This window comes from Falco cherrug, chromosome Z (assembly GCF_023634085.1).
Source record: "Falco cherrug isolate bFalChe1 chromosome Z, bFalChe1.pri, whole genome shotgun sequence".
In the NCBI taxonomy this organism is placed as follows: Eukaryota; Metazoa; Chordata; class Aves; order Falconiformes; family Falconidae; genus Falco; species Falco cherrug.
Window position 1 is genome coordinate 9292150 of NC_073720.1, and position 12947 is coordinate 9305096.

Below are 12947 nucleotides of genomic sequence, written 5' to 3' on the forward strand. Positions count from 1 at the left end.
TGTGACCTGGAAGTCAGTTGGGGAAAGCAGGCCAAGTCAGGTCACAGGGTTGTAGGTTGTAGGTACATGGGCTGTAGGGAAAGGGGAAACCCTCCTTCCCTCTGTCCTCTTATCTTTGCTGCAAGAAACACACAGTGTACCCCCTTCACCTCAACCTCCCTGAGCAAAGCAGAGCCGGAGTTACCTGTCAAGATCACCTTTGGAAATAAGACCATGAAAAAACACAGTCCCTGCCTCCTCAGACTATACAGTTCCCTACTAGTGAACCTTGGAAAGGGTTCATATGTCAGAGGGTTTTTTTTCAACAAAACCACTTGGATACACCTGTTCCCTTTTGACATTTGTTCAAGTCTGTACATGATTAAAAATAAAACTCAAATTGAAAAGTTTCATTCTAGGCTATGTGACCAGAGGCAGATTCTCTGCCTTCTGCCCCAAAATGCAATTTCAACAGAACATTTTCTGAGGGTCTCTGCTTTAACAAAACTGCATATTCTAACTAAATATTCCTTTCTAGATATTTTTCCAAGCAGCCTCTGAAATCTGTAAGAGTATATGTTATAACATTGAGGCAAAAAAAGGGCAATTCCTCTTGTCTAGTAATATGGATTGAAATCCATCTGTATTCTTTCTTGCAGAACCCTCTAGAATGGGGGACATAGCCAGACAGTCCAGATGGGGGAGAGTCTTCAGGCTGAGTCAAGCTGTGGGGTTGAATATAAAATGCTACAAAACAAAATAAGCCTGTGGGTTTGTGCATAACTTTCTCTTTGTTATCACAGTCCTCACACAGATACAACAAGCATAACGAAGCTTCTACATGCAGACACTAAGAAGAGGCAAGGGTTAGCATGGGTCACCTAAGACTTTACAGATTAAAGGAGATTATGAGGAGCAAAGAAAAACTATGAACCACATTCTTTCACTCTTTTTGTTCTTTTTCCTCCATTCTGTCTTTCCTTGGCCACATGTGCTGCTGCGTTCCTCTGCCTCCAGATTTTATCCTGGTGTCTGTCCTGGGAAAGTTAATGAAGTTAGTATAGCCTCTAGGTGACTTTCTGAGCTCCTGGTCTTCTGCTTTGTCCATTCCTCTGAGAGTCTACAGACTGCGTCCTCGAGGTGACCCTTCACCAGTCAGACAGAGGGAATGCCAAAGTAAAGCTCCACCATGTGCTTTCTCATATCCTATTTCTCTCCATTCATGGGTCTTCTTTTTCTCTTGATAGGACCAGAGGGCTGTAACCTGTTTATCTACCATCTGCCCCAGGAGTTTGGGGATGCTGAGCTGATGCAGATGTTCCTGCCTTTCGGTAATGTCATCTCCTCGAAAGTGTTTGTGGATCGGGCGACAAACCAAAGTAAATGCTTTGGTGGGTAAAGATAACAAAACAATTAGATTCATCCAGGAAAGGGCTTTCTCTGAATACTTTACCTTTCAAACTGCTTTCTTTCTGCTTAAGCTTTATGATTTCTCTCAATTTACTCCTGTCAATACTTTCCCTCTTTCCTTTTTCTCTCCTAATTGTCTCATGCTCAGAGTTGTGTGTGCTGCTTAGAGGTGAAGGTTTGGCATCTCACCAGCCACCGGGTGCTGCAGCTGCTGGTGGTGGGGTGGACAATATCCCCCCTTTGAAGGGGAGGTGGGAAGGGTGCAGAAAAGACTAAAGCACCTGGAGCAAAATGGAGAAGGTTGGGGGAGTAGGTGAAATGCTGACAGGGTCAGCAGCATGAGCATGTGGCAGAAGGGGAAATTTTGTACCTAAGGAAAAGGAAAAACAGGACATGGGGCTGAAGGGAAGGCAGAGCTGTGGGGGCAGCTTTCCAGCAGCTGTGATGCATTAGACTGTAAGGGGTCAAGGGCTGAACATCAGCTGAAAACCTGCTTTTCTGGGGGGGTGGCTGCTTGGTGGACCGCAGGCAGCCATGCTCTGAGCCCGCTGGACCCAAGCCAGTGCCACAGCAGATGGAGACAGACCAAGCTAACCCTGTGCCTCAGCTGAAAGGCCATGCTCAGAGGCTGGGTTTGAAAGCTGCACCGTGCTCACACAGCTCTGGCCTTGCTGCTGGCTCAACCCCACCAGCTGGAGCATGGAAAGAGCACAGCCTCAGCTGCTTGTGAGCCACCAGCTAGGGACACCCTGAGCTGCACCCACAACGGGAGGGCTCAGCCTGCCGACCACCATGTGGTGAGGCGTGCATGGTGTCTCAGTGGGATCCTGCTGCTTGCAAAGCCGTGCCTGTGAAGGATCCCTCCTGGCAGTGCAGCGGCATGCAGACCCTGCCACATTTGATCCCATCCCAACTGGCCGACAGGGGATCTCCCCCATCCATGTGCCCACAACTGGGATGTGTAATTTCTGGTTCTCCACCATCTTGCACTCTTTGCAGACCTTCCCTGAGAAGTGCAATGGGACAAACTACTGCCTTTCTTTTCCTGTTACTTGCAGCTGATCTGGACTCTGTCTCTCAAGCAAACCTCCAGAGTTAACACTTACTGAAGTTTCATTTGATTTCAAAGCCACTCTCAGTCTCCACACTATGCTTCCCCTCCATGCTGCCTTCCCTTTTCTTCTCCTGGACAGCCACCTCCCAAAACTCTTACTTCATCCCTTCCTAGCTATGGTGCATGTCAGACAGTACTTCCAAGATTTTCATGCTCCTTTTCTTTGCACAGTTCCTCCTGCCCATCCACAGAGGGTCTGAACAGGGTTTTTTTCCACCTTTAATTGAAGGAGCTCTGTCCTCTGATGTGAGAGGGCACAGCATTCTCCTTCACCAGCAGTCACTGGGTTGCTGTACTCTCAAGTACTAGAGGAATGGAGGACAAAGAGTTTGGTGTGAAGAGGCAGTTGGAAATTCAAATGAGAAATGATGAATTAGTCCCATTCCCTCCAGAGAGCACCTGCTTTTTAGAGCTTTAACCATATAAAAGCTCATAACAAGATGAGCAGACCAGCACAGCTGTAGGTGACATTGAAAACTAATGCTTCAATGATATTCACAAGTTAGAAACGGACCTTTGGCAATGAAATTGCCATTACTATCATAAATATTTAGGGAGCTACTGAGCCGGGTTCTCCACATACTGACAGGTGAGAAGACCAAAGGTAAATGGAGAAACGAGCTGAAAATGAAGTCCAATAAGGGAGAGTATCTTCTGGAAGGGTATTCACCTTGTCCCCTCTCAGCTGAAAGGCTTTCTGGCTACAAGGCTACATGGGGATAGCAACACATACCCACTTTGTGGGGCAGGCTTATGGGGCTACCTTTATTGCTGTTTCCAAGGTACTGTGAGATCATGGTTGATAACTGAGCAGGAACTGAGGGATCTGAGCAGAAATTTTTCCTGACATTGAGTCTTACTGGGGGAAACTAAACATCAGCTTGTTTGATGAAGTGAACGCCAAAACCAATGGTGGGATATTCCAGCCTGAAAGCAGGAAGGTGTCCTTTGGATGTGTCAACTCAATCACAGAGGCAAGCAAAGGCAGGTATTAGACATTGCTAGTGGATCTTACTCACCTTGCATTAGCTTCTGAAACACAAATATCCAGTCAGGTTTGGGCCCCAAATGTCAAGCCCCAGTTTTCTCTGGCTTTAACTTACTTTCCCATAGACCTGAGTGCCTGCTGTGACTATTGGTCTCAGACAAACGTGTTAACTATGCTGCCATGTGCACCACCTCCAGAAGGATAGAAATAACAAAAGTCCAGGTAGATAATAATCACAGGTATGTCACGCTGTTCTTCAAAACCTCCCACCCTGGTGACCTTCAACTTTAAAGTGATATAAAAATGTAGAGGGTATGACAGAAAATCAGGCCTTTCATTTGTTTTGCTAAGTCCACTGAAGCTGGCAGTGATTATAATTTTTTGTTCAGAAAGTCAGTTTAAAAAAAAAATAAATAAATTACTTTTTCCTGAAGGAAAAGAACGGATTTTTTTAAACTTTGAAAGTAAGAAAACTTTCCTTTTCTTTTTAAACATTTCCCAAAACTCAACATGTAAAAACATAGCATTTGCATTCTGTTGCGCTGTTTTTTTAACCCAGCTAGAGCTCTCCAACTGATAGCCTGGGGGGACAATTCTGTCTGGCCCCAGAAAGATATTCCACCATTATATGACCTTTTAAAATGTATCTGCTATGCAGATCCCAAGTAAATTGTTGTAACAGAGTCTAGCCCCAGGTTGTCAAGAAATTGTCAAGAAGTCCTGCTTTAGACAAACTTAAAAAATTATATGGAGGAAAACATCACTGTGTTTTTTTCCACAGAAACAGAAAATACTTAATTTGCTCTTCTTGTCTCACTGTTGAACTACCTGCAAGCAGCTGGCACCAAGTGAGCAAGTCAGCATCTCAAAACAGGACTTTTATTCCTTCCCATTTGGCTCTGAATTCTGCCCTACATATTCAGCACACAGTTATCTCCTTTGACTGCCACTGGCAGGTTAGTGTAGAGGCAGTCACAGAGTGTTAGGAAGAAAGAGAGATCAGCCACAAGCCTTTCTACTGGTTTCTGGAGTCCATGACCTGCAGAGAACCACTAGCACCTGCACACGCTGAAGAAACCATGCCGTGGTCATGAAGCCTTTGACTTGCCCAGTTCAGAGACCGCTGGCTCATGGCTGACAAGGATCAGCAAAGAATGCAAGCTACAGCAAACACCAATCTCACGTGTTAAGTGTGACAGCGCTCAAAATACATCTATTTTTTTCCTAGCAGGACTGCTTGATGTAGTGTGTAAGACTGCCTGAGAAACAACCCTGATTTCTCACTGAAAAAAGTGATTTAAATTAGGAGGCTTCTTTGTCTTCGACTTTTCTTCTGCTGCACACATCCAGGCTATACCCAAATGCTTCGTTTTCTCTTCCAACTTTTCAAAACTCTGGCTTTTATTTTCTCCATTGTCCTAATGCAGCTGTAACATGGCCAAATGCAAACCACAATTCTCCTTCCCCCTCACCGACAACCTTTCCATCCCCATGGCCTGAGCTTCCATCACACCAACCATATCAGCATCTCCTTGGGTTTCTCCTCAGGTGTTGCCTTGTCTGCCCTCTTGTATTCAGACTTACTGATTTCACCTTCACAGCTCTTCACCATTCTGCCCTTCTGTCTCCTCTCTCACTTGTCCTTCACTCAGTACCCAGCTGGTATCTGCAGCCTCTTCCCTTGCACTTCTTTTACAGCCAGCATGTTCCTCCTGCCGGACCATGCTGTCTAGTCCCAGTGAAATGGCAGGGCCATGGCAGGAATCATTGTCTCACTCAGGGAAAAACCACATTTAGTTGAGCACTCCTTGAAGACAGTGACTGCCATTCTCACAGCAGGCTGACTTAGGAAGTTTTGCACAGAGGCACAGGGTGCCACAGCCTGAACATCAACTTCTGCAGGACCCTGGAGCTTCTCTCTGTGCAAGGCAGAGACTGCACAAGGTCTTTCACCTTCCCACTGCGTATGTAGAAGTTTCTCTGTGCGTAGGTATGCTAAATGTCAGAGGACATATCTAAGTGCTGATCTCAATGGTTCTGGTGGTAATTCCCCTCTCAGTTATGCAGGCAATTTAAATGTGACCGGTTTGTCTACAAGGCAAAAAGAAAACTCCAATAAAATGACACTATTAAGAGTGCAAAGGCAAGTAGTCAATGTGAGAAGAGCAGCTCTTTACATTGCCCACACATGGCTAACTCTACTAACTCAACCTCTCTTGTAGGGTGACCCTACAATACAGTCCTAATTTCAGGAGCACTCACTGTTGTCACACAAGATACATTTTAAGAAGGTATTTGAAGATGTTAAACAAATGAAATACAGAGACAGACATGTTCTAGGAAAATGTTTTAACCAAGGAAAGAGAGAAAAGGATAGATTTGGGCAATATTAATTAGGAAGACATGACAGAAATTAGAAAAACGAGGATGTAGATGGAGCAGCAGAGGCCAAGTGGTTACTCCAAGGTGTCAAATGAGATGTAGATAAATTAAAGCTAGAGGAATTGCTTTACTGGTGGAGCTGGAAATTCATTACTCCAGTCACATCCTTCTGTGAGCAGTGAGCAACTAGATCTGCTGGCTTTTTGCACACCATTGAACAGCAGGAGCTGTCAGGCCAGTTCTGTTCCATCCTCCCCTCCTTGGCCCCCACATGTGTCTCCTTGGCATGTGCCTGTTCCCCATATCCACTAGCGTGGCAGCTTGAGTTTCTCCACATGGGACAATAACTCCAGGAGACTTTGAAGAACCTCGCTTATGGCCACAGACACCATGGTTTCCCTCCAATTCAAAATGATTTGATACCCCAGGTGTGAGCAACAACAACTGCTGGGTGGTTTTCTCCTTTTCTATGCATTCCAGACAGACTTTCACACTGGCAGGAAGGATGTCCCACTCTTTTTTTGAAATGTCCCACATTAAATATAGCAAGGAGCATTCTAGTTTTAACTACAAACTGCATGGGCTTCTCAGAACCGTAGACATATATGGTGTAAAGGAAACATCTTGTTTGACTCTGGGTACAACATGAACATCGAGTTTTATTCCCACTTCCTGCAAGGGATGCCACTTGAAAGTTACTAGCATGCCACCCTGTTTGGAAAAATATCCAGTCTTCTCTGAAGATGCCAAAAGAGAAAACATAACATCATTTGATGAGGGTCACAGCAGTTAATTACTTTTGCTGTTAAATATTTCTATTCCCTACTAAACTTACTCTGGCTCCTCATTTATGAAAAGAAACAGGGGAGCCAGAGGAGAGATATTAAAGGTGAGAAAAGCAGTGAGGAATGAGGACTGGACACAGGAGGGGGCGAAGCTGAGAAGGGCTGAGGGATGAGTAGAGCTTGTATCATGTTATTAAAAACACATTGTGGCAGTTCAAGACGGCAGTGTGGTGGCAGAAAGGTGGAGTGGGAGATGCAAAGCAGCAGGCAGGTGGTGATGGGCTGCAGAGCTTCAACCTGGAAACTGAAACAGAGAGAAGAGAGAAGCACCAAGAGACTGGCATACTGGCAAAGCTATGCAGAGCCCTGGGACCAGGGGCATTGCAGATCAGGTCTAAAGTGCATTGGCAGTACTCCATAAGACATAGGAGGGAAACAGTGGACCCTGAGGTACATCAGGAAAAATATTGTTCAGCACCTGCTCACAATGTGCCTCCAACACACCCTGCCAAATCTGGCAGTTTCTCATTTAATAAAAAAAAAAATTAAAAAAAAAAAACAAAAACAAACAAACAAACAAACAAAAACCAAACCAACAATTCCTCTTATGTTTATCCAGGGAAATAAGCAGGCCCAGGAGTAAGTTGGTGCTGCAAGGGTAAGAAATTAGTCTCGTGCTCCTGCCCCATATGGGAACCTGGGAACCAGCCTAGCTGTGTGCCTTGGGTTCCTCTTCCTGTAGCAGGACACTGGCTCCTTTGCACAGGGATTTAGGATCCATGGATGAGAAGAGTTATTTAACAACTCAAAGTTTTTGGTTTTGGGTTTTTTTTTCTGATTTTTTATTATTATTATTTTGTAAATAAGAAGATTCTTACCCAATAGAGGAATTATTAGAAAGCACTTGGGAGAGAGGTGGAGCTCTGCTTGCTGCTGTTACCAGTTCTATGATTAAATATGATTTTTTTTTTTTTTTTTTTGCTTTTAACCTGATTTCAAATTTCCTACGAAAATTATCTACATGAGCTTTTCTCCCTGTAGCCCATGGAATTAGGCTATGTCCTTTACTTTGCATGATCTAGTGGCAATACATTTTGTTTTGGGTCCCTGGACAATATCAGGTTGTCATTCCCATATAGCTACAGACCAAAGCTCAGAGTGTAATGGAAGAAGGCCACTAATTTGGGTGCCTGGGTTGAGGTGATATAGGAATGATTTTTGAGCCACATTAAGCATGCCTAACCCCTGGGATGTTTCGTTTCAGATCAGCGCTAGTATGTTGTGGTCCTCTCCACTCTGAAAGACCTGCCACAGGCAGGCAGCCACGGAGAGATTCATGAGGTGTCCAGCTCAGTTGGAAAGTGATCCAAGAGTGGGAGGACACCGTGAGAGGGGTGCTTAGTGCTCCCAGAGAAAAGGGGAAGGAGGCACAAAAGTTTATTATTTGCTAGCTACTCTCTGTTATACTCCAAAGTGGTCAGGCTCTGAGACTTCAGGTCTGCAGAGTAAAGATGAGACTCTTTCCCAGCTGATAAGGAGAGTTGTGTCAGTAAGGAAGAGAAGGAGCTGTTCATCAGACTCACTGCACAACACCTCCAGCCATTGCAGTTGGCTGGGGGAGGCTTTAGGGAGAGGAGGAGGAGCGGGAGAAGTATTAGGGCTGTGAGCCACTATTCATTTACAAACTATAATTAATTTGATGTTTAGATTAATTTCTGATGCACTCTCAAAGGTGCACTGAAAGCATTTTTCCTTTATTATAATGTTGATTGCTTATTGGGGAGATAAATCTAACTGTCAGTTATGCACTGACTTACCAAAACTTTCAGACCAAGCAAGCATGTATGCATAAGGAACAGCTGTTTGCAGCTCTCCAGTTAAAGGGACAGCTCTGTCTTTTCCCAATAACTCACATTAAAGAAAATCTATACTTTGTACACAGGGATTTCTGCTTTCTTTTGTAGCTTAACAATTTATTAGACAAGACTGTGTTAGCAGAATCTATCTTCTATTTATCTGTCTGTCCATGTGTCTGTTACTGTTCCATCCATCTTTCCACACAAGTAATAGACAGGATCCATCCAGAATATTTTAAAGTTATGGGTATCTTTGTATATACCTACTCATATGCAGACTTACACAATCATTTTAAATGCCTTTACTCATGGGGTAATTAGATGGAGGAACTCATTGCTACAGGGTCTTTGTGGCTACTCATTTAATGACCTTCAAAGGGGGAATAGCTATTTATGTGACTAATAGAAATGACCAATGTTAAGAATTAATGCCAGAAGAAAGAAAAGACGGGGGGGGGGGGGGGGGGAAAGGCTTTTAAAAGATATTAAAAAACTTAATGCTCTAGGCTTCAAATCAGTCCACCAGGACTGGGACCTAAGAAAAGAGCCTGAGGGGGCTCTCGTGGGCCTGCACAGCATGCTATCTGCTGCCACCTCTTCTAAAAATCCTTTGACATTAGATAGAGTAGATGAACCTGAGTCGTGTATGGCTGGTCCTACATGTGCTGTAAGGATGTTATAGTCTCAAATGCAAATGCATCCATGTGTAGAAATGCCAGAGGGCGGTCTCCAGTGCTACTTTCATGCAGGCCAGAAATTTCTGTTCTGAAGTCAGAAATAATGACACCTCCAATGGGCAATCCCATTTCTGAATTCAAGGTGATTGATCTGCAGAGTGCAGACTTACCACATCCCGCTTTTGTGAGACTGCAAACCCACCACAGCATTTTGGTTACCCATTACCATTACTATATTTATTTTTGTTTTCCCAAGAATTCTCTGATGTAAGGCAAATTCAAGCTGCAGAATGGACGAGTCTCTATCAGTCCATCCAACCATGCATCCAATCCCCATATATCTATCTTCAACTTCTTTATATCCATCTATCCTGCCTCATTCACTGCACAGGACTGCTTTTCAGCATTCTGAAGTCTGTCAGCTAGCTAGTTACCAAGCAGCAGCTGTTCAATAGTTCCTCACAGCTCTGAGCTTGGCCTTAGGCCCTCCTTCCCACAAAATATTCAAATCTACTACGAATATGAATTTACTATTATTTCCCTTTTTTTTTTTTTTTTTTTTCTAAGGCACTTCCCAGGAGAGCATCTGGGATGTCCACAGAGCTAAGTAACATCATTTTCACAGTGGTCAGGGTGTCTTCATTTCACCAAGGGGATGATGAGGCATAGAAAGATTTTCAAAATTATTTATTATTCCGAATCTGAGATGCCATGAGCCTGATTAGTCTGTTTGCTTGTTTTCCAAAGTATTTAGCACAATGCAGGGCATGCCATGTTTATGTTTACTTCAGACACAGGTAGAGACAGAAGCCTTTCTGCCAGTGAAATCTCAGGTCATGCACTGAGTATCAAGAAAAGAGGAACACCCAGTAAAGCTTCATTTTCACTGACAAACCAAAGAGTCCTCACATATCTGCTCAAGCACTATGCCATAACTATCCATATAAGGTTTCTTTAATGCTTGTGTACCATTGGCTCTGTTTGGGCCATGATAATTCACTCAAGGCTGGAGGTTGCTCAGCAGTAACAAGGGCCAGGGAACATCCCTAGACAGCAGTCAAGACAAGGCCACCCTCTTTCAAGGGATAAGAGAGTTTAGTCGTGTAGATTTAAGCCATAATGTACCATTTTCAGTCAGAACCTGCCCTATTTTATTTACTAGCAAAAAAGTAGCCTAGGAGATCTTATTAAAGAAATTTTATGATATATGATATACCAGAATAACTGGGATGTCATGGCAGAAATAGGGATCAATTCCAGTTCTCCAAGGCAGCATTTGGTTGTACAACTACAAAACCATCCTTTCCCTGCCTTATTTACTTTCTACATTCCAACACTTGCAATAATGAGTCTGATACATTGCCATTTTCCTCACCCTGTTATGTTATTCATTCTCTACAGTAATTAAAACAAGGATGTCATGAAAAAGAAAAATACAGAAATGTGTGCTTAGAAGCAATGCTTTAATGCATATACAAAACAATACAGAATTAAAATTTTATAGGTAACATCATTTCTTGCATTTCTAACTCAAGTGCTTAATTTTGCAACCTTATCATTGTTTGAATGTATTAGTGCATGTGCTATCCTCCCTTTTCAAGTAAGCAAATCAAAATAAAAATATCTCCAGATGAGATTAACATCTTCAAACAGCATATATTGACATCTTCAAAGGTTGTCACCAGGGTAACAACTTGCAGATGCCCAGAAAAATAGGTATACCTTTCTTAACCATTCCCAAGTCCATCTACCTAAAACTCTCAACCAAATACAATATCGTCTCCACTCTCCCCAGTCAATATCTGTAAAATATTGCATATGCTTAGGTATGTACATTATCTATTTTTTATATATATATATTTCTGCAATAACAAATATGTCTGCAAGTTATTAAAAACAATGAAAAGCACTGAAAAAGTGGCTTGATTTTGGGCAACCTGCTCCAATGCTTGCTGAACTTCAAGATGAAAAAGCTTTACCAATATATCCAGTCTGGACCTCTCTTGTTTCTGTTAATGTCCCTTGTCTCTCATTCTCCCACCATACACCACTGTGAACCATAGAATCATAGAATATCTCAAGTTCGAAGGACCCGTAAGGATCATCCAGTCCAACTCCCTGCTCCTTGCAGGACTACCTAAAACTAATTCATATGACTAAGAGCATTGTGCAGATGCTCCTTGAGCTCTGATATGCTTGGTGCCATGATCACTTCCCTGGGGAGTCTGTTTGATGGACCAAGCACCCTTTCAGTGAAGAACCTTTTCCTTATGTCCTATCTGAACTTCTCCTGACGCAAGGAGACTACCTCTGTATTCTTGCTTTCACAGGGCATGTGCTCCAGCCCTTGCCTGTCACAATGGCCCTGTGATGAACTCACTCCACTTTGTCACTGTCTCTCCTAGGCTGAGGGAAAGGGTTGCCCAAAACTCTAAGTCCAGATGTGATCTAATGAGTGCTGATTAGGGAATAGTAATCGCTTCACTAATTGACTGGCTGTGCTTTTGTTAATAGAGCTTGCAGGCCAGGGAACATGTCTAATGAGATCCTCAGTGATGGAAGCCACAAAAAATCTAGAGACAGTAGGACTATGCCCCTTTCATTAGCTGAGCTTTAGTGCCCCTGATATTTAGCCAGGTATGTTTATTGTTATAAAAGGGAAGAGGTGTATCTAAACATCTAAGAGCAGCTGCTGTCTTCAGCTGCTTCACAAGCAACAGGTTTTATCCCTCTCTGGCAACATGACCTACTAATCTGATTGTGTTCTGACCATTTCAAGGTGAAATTATATGATTGTTCTAAAGATAAGTCTCTAATGACCCTTTAAAGTCCTTCTCTAGAAGGGTTTCCAGAAATTGCAAAGTATTTACTCTGGTCATTGTGCATCTCCCGACATGTTGAACAGGCTCCAGAAGGATTATTGTGTTATTGAGGGTTTAAAAATGGTTATGAGAGAAGAATTTTTGCTACTTGATTTTAGGAGTCAATGCAAGGGCCAGGTTTTTTTAGGGGCAATTTATATTTTTACCCCATCCCTTCAAAATAAGATCCCTGTCCAAATTATCAATAGACATCCTGCCTTTCTCAGATCTTCACTTTTTCTAGTCAAAGGGATTTTTGTAAATGTGTTTTCCAGCAATATTTCACTCCCCATATTTCATTTGAAGCATAAGCTTATTTTCCCATCTCCCACCGAAGGGCGGATCAAGAATTCAGACAGGTTATTGGGCACAAGCCCCAGGAAGCCAGAATTAGAACAGGCTTTAGTCAATCTATGATATGATTCAAGTCCTACAGACTGAATAATTCTTCTGAGAGACTGAAGAAAGCTCTTCACAGAGATGTCCAGGATTCAGGATACTTCAGGATTTTGAAGGCCATTAATGGTGAATACTCTGATGGAAAACCCACAGGAATTTATGATCCTCTACACTATAATATGAAGTTGTTTCATTCCCATTAACGTTGATGACAGAAGAGGCCAGGTGATCATTTCCCCGTTCGTTGCGGGTAGTTGAAAACACAGACATCTTACTTTGACACTGAAAGGACCAGAGATGGAACAGATGGTTGGACCTGGAACAGTACATTATTCTCCAGCTTAAAATATACTTGTGTAACTCCTTCCTTTCACCTCTTGGTGCCCAGCATAGTTCAGTGTCAGCTCACAACCTCCTGGTCTAGATATTAAGGGATTTTCTCTTTTCCTTTTCTTTCCCAATGAGTCGCCAGGTAACAGCAGGGTTTTTTTCCTTT

At 43.1% G+C, this 12947-nt stretch overlaps 1 protein-coding gene across 9 annotated transcripts in view; it reads left to right on the plus strand.

Moving 5' to 3' along the window:
- Nucleotides 1-12947, plus strand: part of CELF4 (CUGBP Elav-like family member 4) — a 723613-nt gene that overhangs the window by 674219 nt on the left and 36447 nt on the right. For 5 of the 9 annotated variants that reach the window (XM_005436852.3, XM_014278066.3, XM_027801970.2 and 2 more), the window contains exon 11: nucleotides 1227-1370. In XM_005436852.3, coding sequence (XP_005436909.2) covers nucleotides 1227-1370 — 144 coding nt within the window. The remainder of the gene's footprint in view (nucleotides 1-1226; nucleotides 1371-12947) is intronic. The other 4 variants (XM_027801973.2, XM_027801971.2, XM_027801972.2 and 1 more) reach the window with 1 other exon arrangement.